At 44.5% G+C, this 17,500-nt stretch overlaps 1 protein-coding gene across 1 annotated transcript in view; it reads right to left on the bottom strand.

Moving 5' to 3' along the window:
* The window catches only part of LOC143298192 (uncharacterized), a 17,817-nt gene extending 14,459 nt beyond the window's left edge, over positions 1-3,358 (bottom strand). The window contains exon 1 of the mRNA XM_076610954.1: positions 2,160-3,358. Coding sequence (XP_076467069.1) covers positions 2,160-2,329 — 170 coding nt within the window. The 5' untranslated portion in view covers positions 2,330-3,358. The remainder of the gene's footprint in view (positions 1-2,159) is intronic.
* Between the last annotated feature and the right edge of the window lie 14,142 nt (positions 3,359-17,500).

Raw genomic sequence — 17,500 nt, 5'->3', positions numbered from 1 at the left:
ACACAACACAACCTAACCCAATCCAACGCAACACCAACACAACCCAACCCAATTCAACCCAAGTCAAGCCAACACAACACAAAACATATGCAGTCATGTTCCTCTTGAGTTTTTTTTTTTTGCCTAAGCAGACGTTGTGAGAATCAATGTATACATATATTACACAGTTGACCAATGTCTTGGAGCTGGTGCTTTTTTTGTGTGTTTTTTTTTCTTTCTTTTTTTAAACATACATATATACACACAAAACTGCACAATACAACCCAACCAATATATATGCAGGATTGTAACCGAGTCTTGTTGCCCACTCGAGACTTTGTGAGTATCGAGGCATACATATATTGCAAAGTGGCCCAAAGTCTTGAAGTTTTGTTTTTCGGTTTTTTTTTTCGGTTTTTCTTTTTTTCCTTTCCTGGTCAAGGTATACCAGAGTTTAAGGCGATTGCGGCCATTAGCCCAGAACCAGTGACCATGACCAGTGGTCACGCTGCAGTGGGCAAGGCTCTCAGCGCCACTCGTGCAGAAGAGTCACACAAGGAAAGGCTTTTAACCTCTTGTGACAGGCAAAGAGAAACTAATGTTCACAGCATGCAGCTGAGAGAGTGAGTGAGAGAGAGAGAGAGAGAGAGAGAGAGAGAGGGGGGGGGGGGTAGTATGCCATAAGGAAATGCAAACAGAAGAGGGACATGACATGTTTTCAGGTAAAACATCACCAAATGACAACGTGAGTCAGTATAAGGTTCAAAGCACCCACTCGCCCCCCCTCCCCCTCCGCCCCCCCCCCCCCCCCCACACACCACCACAAATGAAGCTACAGCTCACCAAACCCACCCCCATCCTGCACCCCTCCCCCCATCACGCCCACACACACCCACCCCTCTCACAGCCCTCTCATTCATTTTCAATAACAAAATTATTTGAAGGTTAAGTTAATTGTCTCATAGCTTTTACTGACGTCAGGTCGCTGAATTGCTACTCACTGTGTTTAGGGCTTGACATAGAAAGACAAGGCCCAATCCTCTACTTTCGCCGTTTAAAGGCCCAATCCTCTACTTTCGCTGTTTAAAGGCCCAATCCTCTACTTTCGCCGTTTAAAGGCCCAATCCTCTACTTTCGCTGTTTTAAGGCCCAATCCTCTACTTTCGCTGTTTAAAGGCCCAATCCTCTACTTTCGCTGATTAAAGGCCCAATCCTCTACTTTTGCTGTTTAAAGGCCCAATCCTCTACTTTCGCCGTTTTAAGGCCCAATCCTCTACTTTTGCTGTTTAAAGGCCCAATCCTCTACTTTTGCTGTTTTAAGGCCCAATCCTCTACTTTTGCCGTTTTAAGGCCCAATCCTCTACTTTTGCTGTTTAAATTCACCTTCCTCGCTGTGAGTCAGGTACCAAATCACACCTGGGCGGAGTGAGCAATATCGGAGTATGACGCCCTTCCTGAGGACACAATATCATGCCGAAACAGAGCCTGGAATCCTGATTAGTGGATCCTAAGTCCAACGCCTGAATGATTCTTCCACGCGTTTCCAATAAAGACAGTCCACAAACCTATTTATCAGCCAGCCAACAAACCATCACCATGTCCTTTCATGCACCAGCAAGGAAGGCCACATCACAAAAAAGCGGGTAATGTCCTATTTTAGTATGCTAAAATACGGGACGCCATTCAACGAAAATGTTAGTGTGTCTTGGAATGCAGACATATGTGATAAAAGACCTGTAGCGTGTAATCCACCCTTTTAATCAAGATTCAGGCTTGAAAACGACACGTGGTGATCCATATCGTGAACACCTGTTGACTCAAGCCGTCATGGTTTTGTTGACTCTTTGCATGACATTGAGGCCAATACACGAAAGAAGTGACATAGACTGTACGAACGGTGTTGTTCAACGATCAAGACAGCTGCAAATTAATTTTGCGATTGAATTTGTATCAAAATTGAATACAAAAATTCCTTAAAAAAATAATAAGAGACGAAAACCGCCAAAGTGCATTACAAAATCCACTAATGGCACTATAGCTACAACTATGCATGAAAATTGCAGTTAAAGTAGGTCCCTAAATTTAGCATACTAATATGCTAAATGACCACCATCATCTTATTCTGTCAAGCCACAGAAAGAAGTCAATTAATTTAACACGTCACAAGTGTACACACTCACACCATGAAAGCGTTGCCTTTCCACGGGGGTTGTGGAAGTTCCTGGCTCTGCCATTCGTGACGTAAGTGAAGCAGCTTTCGTGGATGACTGGAGGTGATTGTGACGTCACAGCTTTTGTTTAGCGCAACCACAAGTACAGCGCTCTTCAGTTGTAAAGGCTCAAACGGCATGTTGAAAAATTTACTTGCACTGTTAACTGATCTTTTATCAATTGTGAATATTTGTAAACAAAATGCGTAGCAACGGATGTGTATTCAAAATTATCGTTGGAGTGTCTATATGGAGATTCAGAACCAATATAATTATATTGTATTGTAATGTGCGTAGGGCTTCCTTTTTCTCAAAACAGATTCTCTGTGTGAAATTCGGACTGTTCTATCAGGGGAGATCACGTTGCCACAGTCTACAGCGCCAACCCTTTTCTCTCTCTCCTTTTTTTTCTGTCTGCAAAACTATTTGGTATACTCTTTTGTTTTATCGTTGAAACATACTTCATGTACCGAAGCCTACACGGGTTTCAGTCTTGATGATTGGAATCAAAATCATCGTCATCAGTCCCTGGGAGTCGGCGATGTGACTGGAGAGACAAGACAACCTCCTCTGTTGGCAGCTGTCGAGTGAACATCCCGGAAGTCATACCCGTCCAGTCAAAACAAAGTAATCTAATTCAGTTCGGTGTTGTCCATTTTACTGTGGCTGTTTTTTGTTTGTTTGGTTGGTTTTTGTTGTTGTTGGCATCGTTGCTTTCTCGTTCTCTCTATCCTTCGTTAAGTGTCCTTCTGTTCTGAGATTGTGTAATAACTGAAAAAACAAACAAACAAACGGTAACAGCCACCATAAAGCAGGAACAGCTTGTCAGCCCGACAGTCTTTTCGTCCATCACACACACACGTCATTCACTGTTGACGCTGGACACCTCACGGTGAATCTCAACGACTGCAAGTGACTGGTTTTCCACTTTGTCCCACCAACAACCAGTTCTCCCACTTCACTCCAGTAGAAACAGTTTTAGTTTTAAGAAGCTGTCAAACCCTGCGGACTGATCCAAAAACGCTACACCACATGTTTAAAGAAAGAGAAAAAAAAGAAGCCGATACCTTACCTACTGCACTGAAACACGTGTAAATTTGGACAATGACCACTACGTAAAACAATTCCACTGAAATTTCTATTGCAAACACTTTTTGTTGTTTGTTGTTGTTTTTTTGAGACTCCCGTTTATCAGTCTCTTCACAAAATCTGTTTACGTTTCATATTATGACGTAGAGTCTTGGCGAAATGCGTCCATGCAGCTGACCAACGTTTTCAATAGCGAAGGAAATCAAAAGGCAAGTACATTTCCGATTGAATTAATTATATATAAAAAAAAGAAAAAAAGAAAAAGACAAAACAGGGGCTGGGGTCCGGCTGGAATATATGTATATATATAATTTCGCAGCTCAGTTTAAAGTCGTAGCAAAGACGAGTTCCAGTGAAACAAACAAAAACTACCACCACCACCACCACCACCACCAGCAGTGTTGGAAGCAAACAAAGCTAACAGTCCAGCCAAACCCCGAACCACGACCACCAGAGTGAAACAGAGAAGTTCCCGGCTCAGCTTCCGTAGGGTCCAACAGGAGCGACTTGGGAGGTGGAGAGACTCCTGCCCGCTATGAAGTCCTGCCCTGGCTAGGAACGTGTCAAGTCCTCCGTGAACTTCCTCCGCTGTTTACAGCTGTGAAGAGGTGACAGGGTTGTAAAAAGTGGCGAGGCTGAGTCCTGTGTGTGCAGGGTAGAATGGAGTCTGGAGCTGTCTTGGTGAGATTTATGACCGAACTTTTACTGCCTTTTGGCAGCGTTCACAACACTAAAGGCTGTTCTCCCCAAGCGTGTAGAGAGGGCAGTGCGTCTTGTATGGGTGAAAATACGTGAATGTGATTGTCAAACCATGCTTCTTTTACTGCCTCGATTGCTCTCTTTCACTTCTCACTCTCTATTTCTGGTTAGTTTAGTTTTACGTCTTTTCACTGTGTAGTGATAATAGACGGGTGGAAAAAGGGGGAGGGAGGGAGAGGGCGGGGGCGGGGTTGGGGGAGGGGGGTATGTGCGCCGTGTGTGTGTGTGTGTGTGTGTGTGTGTGCTCCTTAATTCTTTTGTTTAACGTCTATGCACGATTTTAGACCAAAATCTGTTCCCTTTGCCACCCAACCCATGCCTCATATAATCATGCACTACTTTTCCTGTCTTCTGTCTGAATTTGCATCACAAAAAGAATATGAATAAAATAAAACAACACACTACTCAGCCAATGAAATTACAACAATACAGAGCCAATTAGACTTCAATTAACCTCTGAACTATTTCAAAGTTAAGTTGATTATAAAACGTTTCCAATGAACGCAGATGGAACTGTAGATTTTGTAAATGAATGACGTAAAATGTTTTTGGCTGTTCACATTCATATATGATGTGCATGGCGGTAATTGCATTGCTACAAATGCAAGTCACTTTAGAAGTAAATTTTGTTTTTATAGCTTCCATTTGTAGTCTGAATATTGCATTGGTTAACCAACTGCTACTGTAATGTGTGTGTGTGTGTGTGTGTGTGTGTGTGTGTGTGTGTGATTGCGCGCGCGCACGCGCGCGAACACGTTTGTTTAACCAGTAGCAGAAAATGAAGAATTTATAGTAAGAACCTTATACTTAAGACACATTATCATCCTTATATATAATGTACAATTGTTCAACGCGATTTTTATTTTCGGACTGTGTCACATCGAAAAAAAAAAGAAAAAAAGAAGAAAAAAGAATAAAAAAAAAGCAAAAAAAGCAAAGCCCAACAACAAAAAAGCCACCTCCAGTTAATAAGATTTTAAGCCTGTCCCCACCCCCACCCCATACCCTCACCCGCTCCACCACTCCCATGTTCTGTTTACTGAACTGAATTCACCTTAACAAAAGCACCCCAATCTGTCCCAAAGAAAATAATATGTTGTGCCCCTGCAATTTCTTCGGCGCCACATTCACCCATTCATCTGTCATCATTGAACTCTGTTGTCAGGCGAAGGCTTTTGGACAGACAAGTTGACGGGGACGTTTATTATACACGGGAGCCCACAGAAAGCTTTCTTTGGCGCAGAATTGTATGGCTGAGCAGGCATTACGTCTGTCCTTTCGCTCTGCAGACGGTCCCAAGTATTCGGGGTTATATGCTCTTTCCGACCCTACTCTTCAACAATAATAGAAAGAAAATTTATGTAGCAACTTTCCATTTACAAGACGATACAAACTGCAGTGTACGATGTACAAACCGACGCACAGAATGTGCATTTAAACGTTCAAACGTAAACGTACATGCATAACCCTTTACAGACATACATCTGTATCTCGTTCTTTGTCATTTGCCATGGTGGCCTGTCGCCTAAACCCGCGACATTTTCTTCCTTTCTTCCTTCCTTCATTTATCGATTCATATGTCTGTGTGCGTGCTCCCTTGTGTGTGTGTGTGTGTGTGTGTGTGTGTGTGTGTGTGTGTGTGTGTGTGTGTGTGTGTGTGTGTGTGTGTGAGTGTGTGTGTGTGTGTGTGTGTGTGTGTGTGTGTGTCTGTGTGTGTAAGTCCATGTCAAGTTGACCAAACCGAAAGAAAACACGAGGGTCGTCACACACAAGTTTAATGACAATCCAGAACATTTCAATAGTTGTGTGTGAAAAACACACATCGTTGAACTGCTGTCATGAGCTGTCATATACGCTGTGTGTGTGTGTGTGTGTGTGTGTGTGTGTGTGTTCATGTGTGGTCCCGCGAGTTTGAATTACAAGAGAAAGGGAGCGCGAGAGAGAGAGACAGACAGACAGAGAGAAACAGAGACAGAGAGATACAGACAGACAGAAAGAAAAAAATAAGAGAGAGAGAGAGAGAGAAGGGAGACTGAGAATAGAAGAGAGGGGTAGAGGTGAGGTGGAGGGTAGGGGAAGGGTGAAGTCAGACAGAGACACACACACACACACACACACACACACACACACACACACACACACACAGAGAAAGAGAGAGAGAAACAGATATCTGTATGTATAAAGACCAGCCCAACGTAGCAATTACTTTGTCAAGTATGTCATTTATAACGCCGAATCCTGTATAATCATTACTGCGATTCATATTCAGCAGCTCGAATTGGGTTCAGCTCCAAGGAAACCCAAATAACTGCACCCTTCTGGAAATACGCCATTAGTTGTTGATATTGTTACTGTTGCTGGCGCTGTTGTTGTTGGCGGTGGTAGTGTTGTTTTTGTTGTTGGTTTTGTCGTTGTTAATGGTGGTCGTCCTGTTGCTGTTGCTGTTTTCGTGGTGCTGTTGTTACTGGCGATGATCGTGATGGTGGTGTTTTGCTATTGTTGTTGTTGTTGTTGGTGGTGGTGGTGATCTAGCTGTTGTTGTTGTTGGTGGTGGTGGTAGTGGTGGTGTTCTAGCTGTTGTTGTTTTTGTTGTTGGTGATGGTGGTAGTGGTGGTGTTCTAGCTGTTGTTGTTGGTGGTGGTGGTAGTGGTTTTGTTCTAGCTGTTGTTGGCGTTGTTGTTGGTGGTGGTGGTAGTGGTGGTGTTCTAGCTGTTGTTGTTGTTGGTGGTGGTGGTAGTGGTGGTGTTCTAGCTGTTGTTGTTGGTGGTGGTGGTAGTGGGGGTGTTCTAGCTGTTGTTGTTGGTGGTGGTGGTACTAGTAGTATTCTAGCTGTTATTGGTTTGTTGGTGGTGGTGGTGGCAGTGGTGGTGTTCTAGCTGTTGTTGTTGGTGGTGGTGGTAGTGGTGCTGTTCTAGCTGTTGTTGGTGTCGTTGTTGTTTTTGTTGGTGGTGATGGTGGTAGTGGTGGTGTTCTAGCTGTTGTTGGTGTTGTTGTTTTTGTTGTTGGTGATGGTGGTAGTGGTGGTGTTCTAGCTGTTGTTGTTGTTGGTGGTGGTAGTGGGGGTGTTCTAACTGTTGTTGTTGGTGGTGGTGGTGATGGTGGTAGTGGTGGTGTTTAGCTGTTGTTGTTGTTGTTGGTGGTGGTGGTAGTGGGGGTGTTCTAACTGTTGTTGTTTTTGTTGGTGGTGGTAGTGGTGGTGATCTAGCTGTTGTTGTTGGTGGTGGTGGTAGTGGTGGTGTTTAGCTGTTGTTGGTGTTGGTGGTGGTAGTGGTGGTGTTTAGCTGTTGTTGTTGTTGGTGGTGGTAGTGGTGGTGTTCTAGCTGTTGTTGTTGGTGGTGGTGGTAGTGGGGGTGTTCTAGCTGTTGTTGTTGTTGGTGGTGGTAGTGGGGGTGTTCTAGCTGTTGTTGTTGTTGGTGGTGGTAGTGGGGGTGTTCTAGCTGTTGTTGTTGTTGGTGGTGGTAGTGGGGGTGTTCTAGCTGTTGTTGTTGGTGGTGGTGGTAGTGGTGGTGTTCTAGCTGTTGTTGGTGTTGGTGGTGGTAGTGGTTTTGTTCTAGCTGTTGTTGTTGTTGGTGGTGGTAGTGGTGGTGTTCTAGCTGTTGTTGGTGTTGTTGTTTTTGTTGTTGGTGATGGTGGTAGTGGTTTTGTTCTAGCTGTTGTTAGTGTTGTTGTTGGTGGTGGTAGTGGTTTTGTTCTAGCTGTTGTTGGCGTTGTTGTTGGTGGTGGTGGTAGTGGTGGTGTTCTAGCTGTTGTTAGTGTTGTTGTTGTTGGTGGTGGTGGTAGTGGTGGTGTTCTAGCTGTTGTTGGTGTTGTTGTTTTTGTTGTTGGTGGTGGTGGTAGTGGTGGTGTTCTATCTGTTGTTAGTGTTGTTGTTGTTGGTGGTGGTGGTAGTGGTGGTGTTCTATCTGTTGTTAGTGTTGTTGTTGTTGGTGGTGGTGGTAGTGGTGGTGTTCTATCTGTTGTTAGTGTTGTTGTTGGTGGTGGTGGTGGTAGTGGTTTTGTTCTAGCTGTTGTTGTTGTTGGTGGTGTTCTAGCTGTTGTTGTTGGTGGTGGTGGTAGTGGGGGTGTTCTAGCTGTTGTTGGTGTTGTTGTTGTTATTGTTGGTGGTGGTGGCAGTGGTAGTGTTCTAGCTGTTGTTGGTGTTGTTGTTGTTATTGCTGGTGGTGGTGGCAGTGGTAGTGTTCTAGCTGTTGTTGATGTAGTTGTTTTTGTTGGTGGTGGTGGTGGTGGTGGCAGTGGTGGTGTTCTAGCTGTTGTTGCTGTTTTGTTGTTGTTGTTGTTGGTGGTGGTGGTGGTGGCAGTGGTGGTGTTCTAGCTGTTGTGTGGTGTTGTTAGTTGTTGGTGTTGTTATTGAAGGTTGTGTTCTTGGTGGTGTTGTTGTTGCAGCTTCTGTTGTTAAGCTCTTCTTGGTGTTGTTGTCACTGTTGTTGTCATTGTTGCTGTTGTTGTCGTTATTGTTTTTGTTGCTGTTGTTGTTTGGTTTTTTTTGTTTTTTTTTCTGGCCAATAAGCAGGCCTGTTGAGTTGTGTAAGGAAAAACAACAACAACAACTGTAGCAGACGTCTGGCTTGACAACACTGACAAGGCCAACAACCCGTGACAAGGAACACAACCCGTGACAAGGCCAACAACCCGTGACAAGGAACACAACCCGTGACAAGGCCAACAACCCATGACAAGGAACACAACCCGTGACAAGGAACACAACCCGTGACAAGGCCAACAACCCGTGACAAGGAACACAACCCGTGACAAGGCCAACAACCCGTGACAAGGAACACAACCCGTGACAAGGAACACAACCCGCTGACCCAATAACAGTCATCGAACATGACTGCTTCTTTGTGCTGTTTGATGGCCCCTCTGTGGTTAGTGAGCAATAATTGAATTGAACAGCGTGTGAAAAAAAAAGAAGACAAAAAAAGACAAAAAAAGACAACAAAAAGAAAAGAAAAAAAAGACGACACGTGTATACGGATGCACACAGGACATAAAAGTGGAGTGATGGCCTAGAGGTAACGCGTCCGCCTAGGAAGCGAGAGAATCTGAGCGCGCTGGTTCGAATCACGGCTCAGCCGCCGATATTTTCTCCCCCTCCACTAGACCTTGAGTGGTGGTCTGGACGCTAGTCATTCGGATGAGACGACAAACCGAGGTCCCGTGTGCAGCACGCACTTAGCGCACGTAAAAGAACCCACGGCAACAAAAGGGTTGTTCCTGGCAAAATTTTGTAGAAAACTCCACGTCAATAAGAAAAACAAATAAAACTGCACACAGGAAAAATACAAAAAAAAAAAAAAAAAAAAATGGGTGGCGCTGTAGTATAGCGACGCGCTCTCCCTGGGGAGAGCAACCCGAATTTCACACAGAGAAATCTGTTGTGATGAAAAGAAATACAAAATACAAAAAAATAAAAACAAACACGACAAAGCAGAAAGGAAACGCACGCACGAGAGAGAGAGACAGACAGAGACAAAGACAAGCAAAGACGTGGAACGACAGAACGAGAGAGAGAGAGAGAGTGGGGGACGGGGGGAGTGAGTGTGTATCCATGTATGTGTGTGTGTGTGTGTGTGTGTGTGTGTGCGCGCGTGTCTGTGAGTGTGTGTGTGTGTGGTTGTGTATGTGTGTGTGTGTGCACGTGTGTGTGTGCGCGGGCGCTTGAGTGTGTCTGTCTTTTGTGTGTGCGTGTGCGTGCGCGCGCGTGTGTGTGGTCTGATATTCAGCGTCAAGTAGGTGTAGTGTGTTGAGGTTCATTCCCGTGTGAAACGTTGCCCGTTTAGGGCACTGAAGTCTCTCCTTCTACCCTGCTTTCTCTCTTTTCGTTCTGTCTTTAGTTCTTCTAGTTTCCTCTGTCTTTCCTTTCCTCCCCTTTTCTTCTGTCCAGAACAGAGCACAATAGAACAGAACAGAAAAAAGAACAGAAAGGAGAGAATTTTTGTGTGAATAGAACAGAATAAATCAACAAATAAACAAAGAGTGCAATGATATGATAACATGTTTCAGGGTGGAAATGAACAAACAATAATTAGGCACGGAGATGAAACGATTAACAAATAGTAAAGAGTGGTAACTCTCCTCAATTCACAAGGTACACACAACTTCAAGTCAGTGCTGCTTATGCTACCGATTCAGCTAGCACACAGGTAAGATAAAAGGTACACTGGAACAAACCCAGACACTTCCTCAAAAAGGAAGCGCCGGGTTTCTCAGGGTGGTCTCTCCATTGACGGGCGCAATAGCCGAGCGGTTAAAGCGTTGGACTGTCAATCTGAGGGTCTCGGGTTCGAATCACGGTGACGGCGCCTGGTGGGTGAAGGGTGGAGATTTTTACGATCTCCCAGGTAAACATATGTGCAGACCTGCTAGTGCCTGAACCCCCTTCGTGTGTAAATGCAAGCAGAAGATCAAATACGCACGTTAAAGATCCTGTAATCCATGTCGGCGTTCGGTGGGTTATGGAAACAAGAACATACCCAGCATGCACACCTCCGAAAACGGAGTATGGCTGCCTACATGGCGGGGTAAAAACCGTCATACAAGTAAAAGCCCACTCGTGTGCATACGAGTGAACGCAGAAGAAGAAGAAGAAGGTATCTCCAGTGCGTTTTCGTTTTCGCCTAGGTCAAGGTAGCTACTCTTTTTTAAATTCTTATTTATTTATTTGATAATCAAAGCAGATGTGGTGTAACGCAAATGGATCAGTCCGTCCGCACACTTTGACACCTCCTTCAAAAACTGAATGGGATACGGTAGGATATGAACACGGTGCCAGACTTTCACTCACACTATGCAAACAGCAGCCGTTCCTGGACACACATCGATCTGCCGACCAAAGCCCAGAGAGCGCTGGTCTACCGTCAACGTAGTGACGTGTAATGGTAGAATAGAATGGAATAGAACATAACAGAACAGAACATAATAGAACAGTACATAACGTAACAGAACAGAAGGGAATAGAATAGAACAGTACATAATAGAACAGAACAGAATAGAATAGAACAGAACAGTACATAATAGAACGAAACAGAATAGAACAGTGCACAATAGAACAGAACAGATAATAGAACAGAACAGAACAGAATGGTACATAATAGAACAAAACAGAATAGAATAGAACCGTACATAATAGAACAGAACATAATAGAACATAATAGAACAGTACATAATAGAACAGAACAGTACATAATAGAACGAAACAGAATAGAATAGAACAGTGCACAATAGAACAGAACAGATAATAGAACAGAACAGAACAGAATAGAACGGTACATAATAGAACAAAACAGAATAGAATAGAACAGTACATAACAGAACAAAACAGAATAGAATAGAACAGTACATAACAAAACAGAACAGAACAGAACGGTACATAATAGAACAAAACAGAATTGAACAGAACAGTACATGATAGAACAGAACAGTACATAACAGAACAAAACATAATTGAATAGAACAGTACATGATAGAACAGTGCATAATAGATCAAAACAGAATGGAACAGAACTGTACATAATAGAACAGAACAGAATTGAATAGAACAGAATATTCTAAGAGAACAGAGTAGTGTAGAACATAATAGAATAAGAGAACAGAGTAGATTAAAACAGTGGTGTAGAACACTGACCAGAATAGAAAAGAGAGAACAGAACTTAACAGAACATCAGTTTTGCACAACAGGCTGCCTTACCTGGGCTGAGCTGACTGACAGCTGCTTATCATTTGTTTCCTGTGTCATTCAGTCAGGTTTCAGTCACACACACACACACACACACACACACACACACACACACACACACACACACACACACACACACACACACCATTTTACGTGTATCGCCGCTTTGTTTATTTACCCCGCCGTGTAGGCAGATATACTCCGTTTTCGGATGTGTGCGTGTTGGGTACGTTCTCGTTTCTATAATCCGCCGAACGTCAACATAGGTTGCATGATCTTTAAAGTGCGTATTTGTTCTTCTGCGTGGAGTGTTGGCCTAGAGGTAACGCGTTCGCAAAGGAAGCGAGAAAATCTGAGCGCTCTGATTCGAGTCCCGCAGTCGCTACTATTTTCTCCCCCTCCACTAGACCTTGAATGGTGGTCTGGACGCTAGTCATTAGAATGATGCAATAAATGGAGGTCATATGTGCAGCATGTATTTAGCACATTAAAAGAACGAACGGCAACAAATGGGTTGTCCCTGGCAATATTCTTCAGAAAAATACACGTCGATAGGAAAAACAAATAAAATTGCAGGCGGGAAAAAAAAAGAGTGGCGCTGTCTAGTAGCGACGCGCTGTCCCTGGGGAGAACAGCCCGAATTTCACACAGAGAAATCTGTTGTGACGGAAGGAGTAATACAATACAATACACAATACAATACAATACAATACACACGAAGGGGGTTGAGGCACTTACAGGTCTGCACATATGTTGACCTGGGAGATCGGAAAAATCTCCACCCTTTACCCATCATCAGGGGTAATCCTGCAGTTTAGAATACTAAACTCAGGGGCCGTTAAGATGAAAAAGTAGAAGGTGTTTTAGACTGACTTCGATGCGCTGAGTCGAATGCAACCCTCAGCTAAGCTCTGAGACCACTCCTTTTTCCACGAAACTGGATCAAATGCACGGTAAGTCTTAAACCCACAGATTTCTACTTTCAGTTTCTACTGAAAACACACAGAAGTTGATGACGTAAACACCACGTCACCAGCAATCAAAATGGCTCGCCGATAGTTGCTCGGGAAGTGACCGACTGAGTTTACTATTTATTATGTCTCTGTTTCATTGACAAGGAGTGGCCGTAGAGCTTAGCTGAGGGTTGCATTCGACTCAGCGCATCAAGGTCAGTCTAAAACAACCTCTATTTTTTCATTTGAACGGCCCCCTGAGTTTAGTATTCTAAACTGCAGGATTACCCCCATCAGGTGTGACGGGAATCGAACTCGGGGAAACTCGGGCGATAATCCAGTGCTCTAACCACTTGACCACCGCACCCGTCAACACAGAACAGAATAAGAGAACAGAGGAGGGCTAGAACAGAATTAATGAAACCATGTTCCTTACAGAACAGCCCACCCTTAGTGACCATTTCAGGGCTGGATACCCACCAGATCTTCTAACCAGCTGAAAGAGAACATCATACAATGTATAATGTCAGTGAAAATAAACATCAAAAAGACCTGTTCACAACGTCTCGCTCAGTCCACGTCCAACTGAAACCAAAACTGACATTGAAAATAACGTAAAAAGAACAATTCACCCACTTCTGTTTCCGTCCACTTGGATTTTGAATCAAGTTTTAAAATGCTTACGTCCTTCAGAACAGAGCAGACTAATAAATTAACAAAGAATATATGGATGTGATATAGAACCAGTGCAAACTCTCACATTACGGAAACGACAAACAGTCCTCCCTGATGGAGGCAGACTGACCTTCGACCCCCGCTAACTTCGAGGGCTGGGGAGCGGAGGTCAATGACGTCAACGTAGTGATGACGTGTCATGGTGACGTTATCCACGGCACCACGTGACATGGCCGACATCCTGTCACGTCAGTCTGCCCTCTCCGCCCTCACTTCTGTTTAGATAGAGATCAATAAACAATCATAACCATAATCACAATTACTTTATTTCCTCTACTAGGAAAAAGAATGAATGGTGGTAAAATATGTGGTGCATACAGATAATGAGCAGAACAGTGAAAGATGGCGAACATCTCACACACACACACACACACACATACTCACGATACACACACATACACACACAAACACACACACAGACACAGACACGCACAGACACGCAGACAACACACACACACATTGAGAGAAGGCCGGCTGCAGTGAACACACACACACACACACACACACACACACAAGCATAAAGAAGCAGAGAGAGATGATGCCGAGAGTTGACAATGATGTCTCCGAAGAGTTACAGAAAATTGCGCAACACCCCAGACGTCTTTAGGGGGCTCTGACCGGTGACATGCCACTTATGTTCCCTCCCCAAACCAAGACATCTTTTTTCTATATTTTTTTTTTATTCTAATTATTTCCCTCCACATACTGAGGCAGAAAACTGAATAGAATTTAAATAGAATTCAAATAAAGATATCTTAAAATGATCGGATTTGGAACAGTCAAATCTAATCACAGTGAAGTGAATTCAATTTTGCAGAACACATATCGACCATAGACACACTGTGCAAACAACATCTTCAGGAACGCTCGTACGTGCGCCTACACAAAAAGAAAAGCTAATTCTACGTAAATTGATGATGTTTGTTTCGGGAAGAAAAGGAAGAAAGAGGAGGAGGAGGAATTGAGGGGGGAGGGGGGGGGGGAGGAGCAGCAGGAACAGCAGAAGAAGAGGAAGAAGATCAACAGCACCCCCCCCTCCCCCCCCCCCCCCCCCCAAAAAAAAGGATAACACCACAAGAAGTTTATTTTTTTTTAAATGCATTAAAAAACCAAAATACAAAAACAACACACACACACACACACACACACACACACACACACACACACACACACACACACAATAACACAAAACCGACTGGAGTAAGAAGAACACACAAAATACGAAAAGAAAGAAGAAGAATGAAATGAAAGCAAGAACAAGAAGAAGAACCCCCTACCCCCCTCCCAAGTCACCAAAGCAAACAAAACGAACGAACAGCAGCAAAAAGCCCGGGAAGCAATCAGTAAGGGGGTGGAGAAAAAGTGCAAGCTGGAGACATGGGACGAGACAGGGCGGGGAGAAGGAGGGGGGGGGGAGGGATGGGCAAGGCAGGGCTGGTGGGGAGGGTGGACGTGGGGGTGGGATGGGGGTGGGGTGGGGTCTAAGCCTCTTTTCTCTGTGTGTTTGACCAGGTCATAGTGTCAGTGTGTCACATCAGATCATGCCACCTCGACGGTGGAGAGGTTAGGACGGTCGAGAAAGGTGAGAGAGAGAGAGAGAGAGAGAGAGAGAGAGACAAGACAAGACAAGACAAGACAAAATTCTTTATTTCGAGGATAATAGATAAGCACTGGTGTGCCCCCTTTTTTTTTTTTTAAACATCCAGTCCTCGCCCTGATTAGGGTCTACACTACACAATACTAAAAAAAGAAAAAAAGAAGAAAAAAAAGGTGTTAATAGAAATGCATAAGAGAGGGTGGGTGGAGGGGGGTTAAAAAAAAGAAAGAAAAAAAGAACACACACACACACACACACACACACACACACACACACACACACACACACACATGCACACACAGGCACAAGCATGGTGTTAGTAAAATGCATAGGAAAAAAAGGAACCAAATGAATGAAAGAAACACACACAACACACACAGCACCAAAGACAAGGATGGGGGATGGAGGGTGAGGGAGGTTCTCATTCAACCGTACACCCAGAGAGAGAGAGAGAGAGAGAGAGAGAGAAAGACAGACAGACAGACAGAGAGGGAAACAGCGACAGATACAGACAGACAGAGAAAGAGAGAGGCAGACAGACAGACAGACAGACAGAGAGACAGACAGAGAGACAGAGACAAAAAGACAGACAGACAGAGAGAGAGAGGGAGACAGAGATAAAAAGAGACACAGAGAGAGAGGGAGACAGAGACAGACAGACAGACAGACAGGGAGAGACAGAGACAAAGACAAAATGACAGACAGACAGGGAGAGACAGAAACAAAGACAAAATGACAGACAGACAGAGAGGGGGACAGAGACAGAGAGAGAGAGAGAGAAAGATAGAGACAGAGACAAAAAGACGGACAGACAGAGAGGGAGACACAGACAGACAGACACAGACAAAGAGAGAGAGAGAGAGAGATGCAGCTAAGACAGAGGGGAAGGAAAGAGGATGGAGAGAGGGAGACAGTGACAGTGATGGGAAGAGGGGTAGTGGGGAGAGAGAGAGAGAGAGAGAGAGAGAGAGATATAATGTGTGCGTGTGACTCCCACCTCTGACTTTCCCCTTTCTCTCTTTCCTCCTTTCTCTCTCTTTTTTTCAGCTCTACGCCTCTCTCCCTCTGTCTCTTTGTCCCTCTCTCTCCCTCCTATTTCTCTCTCCCTCTCTTTCCTCTCTCTCCTCCTATTTCTCTCTCCCTCTGTCTCTTTGTCCCTCTCTCTCCCTCCTATTTCTCTCTCCCTCTGTCTCTTTGTCCCTCTCTCTCCCTCCTATTTCTCTCTCCCTCTGTCTCTCTGTCCCTCTCTCTCCCTCCTATTTCTCTCTCCCTCTGTCTCTTTGTCCCTCTCTCTCCCTCCTATTTCTCTCTCCCTCTGTCTCTTTGTCCCTCTCTCTCCCTCCTATTTCTCTCTCCCTCTGTCTCTTTGTCCCTCTCTCTCCCTCCTATTTCTCTCTCCCTCTGTCTCTTTCTCCCTCTTTCTCCCTCCTATTTCTCTCTCCCTCTGTCTCTTTGTCCCTCTCTCTCCCTCCTATTTCTCTCTCCCTCTGTCTCTTTGTCCCTCTCTCTCCCTCCTATTTCTCTCTCCCTCTGTCTCTTTGTCCCTCTCTCTCCCTCCTATTTCTCTCTCCCTCTTCTTTGTCCCTCTCTCTCCTCCTATTTCTCTCTCCCTCTGTCTCTTTGTCCCTCTACCTCCCTCCTATTTCTCTCTCCCTCTGTCTCTTTCTCCCTCTCTCTCCCTCCTATTTCTCTCTCCCTCTGTCTCTTTCTCCCTCTCTCTCCCTCCTATTTCTCTCTCCGTCTGTCTCTTTGTCCCTCTCTCTCCCTCCTATTTCTCTCTCCCTCTGTCTCTTTGTCCCTCTCTCTCCCTCCTATTTCTCTCTCCCTCTGTCTCTTTGTCCCTCTCTCTCCTCCTATTTCTCTCTCCCTCTGTCTCTTTCTCCCTCTCTCTCCCTCCTATTTCTCTCTCCCTCTGTCTCTTTCTCCCTCTCTCTCCCTCCTATTTCTCTCTCCCTCTGTCTCTTTCTCCCTCTCTCTCCCTCCTATTTCTCTCTCCCTCTGTCTCTTTGTCCCTCTCTCTCCCTCCTATTTCTCTCTCCCTCTGTCTCTTTGTCCCTCTCTCTCCCTCCTATTTCTCTCTCCCTCTGTCTCTTTGTCCCTCTCTCTCCTTCCTATTTCTCTCTCCCTCTGTCTCTTTGTCCCTCTACCTCCCTCCTATTTCTCTCTCCCTCTGTCTCTTTGTCCCTCTCTCTCCCTCCTATTTCTCTCTCCCTCTGTCTCTTTGTCCCCTCTCCCTCCTATTTTTCTGTCTTCCCTTCATATATATATATATATCTCTCTTTCCATGTCTGCCTCTGTCTGTTTCTGTTGTTTGTTTGTTTTTGTTTTTGTTTCCTATTATACAAGCAGACGTCAACTCCCGCCATTATTTGCAGAGAAACATTCGAAATTGTCCAGCATAAAGCAGTCGTTTTCACAGAATCCAACAACGAGCTTTTTTTCCTTTTTTTTTTTTTCTTTTTCCCCTTTTTAATGTCAACCTTGATCGGACAGTCAGTGGTAA

The sequence above is a fragment of the Babylonia areolata genome, chromosome 23 (assembly GCF_041734735.1).
Source record: "Babylonia areolata isolate BAREFJ2019XMU chromosome 23, ASM4173473v1, whole genome shotgun sequence".
NCBI lineage: Eukaryota > Metazoa > Mollusca > Gastropoda > Neogastropoda > Buccinidae > Babylonia > Babylonia areolata.
This window is presented reverse-complemented; position numbering and strand designations above follow the sequence as displayed.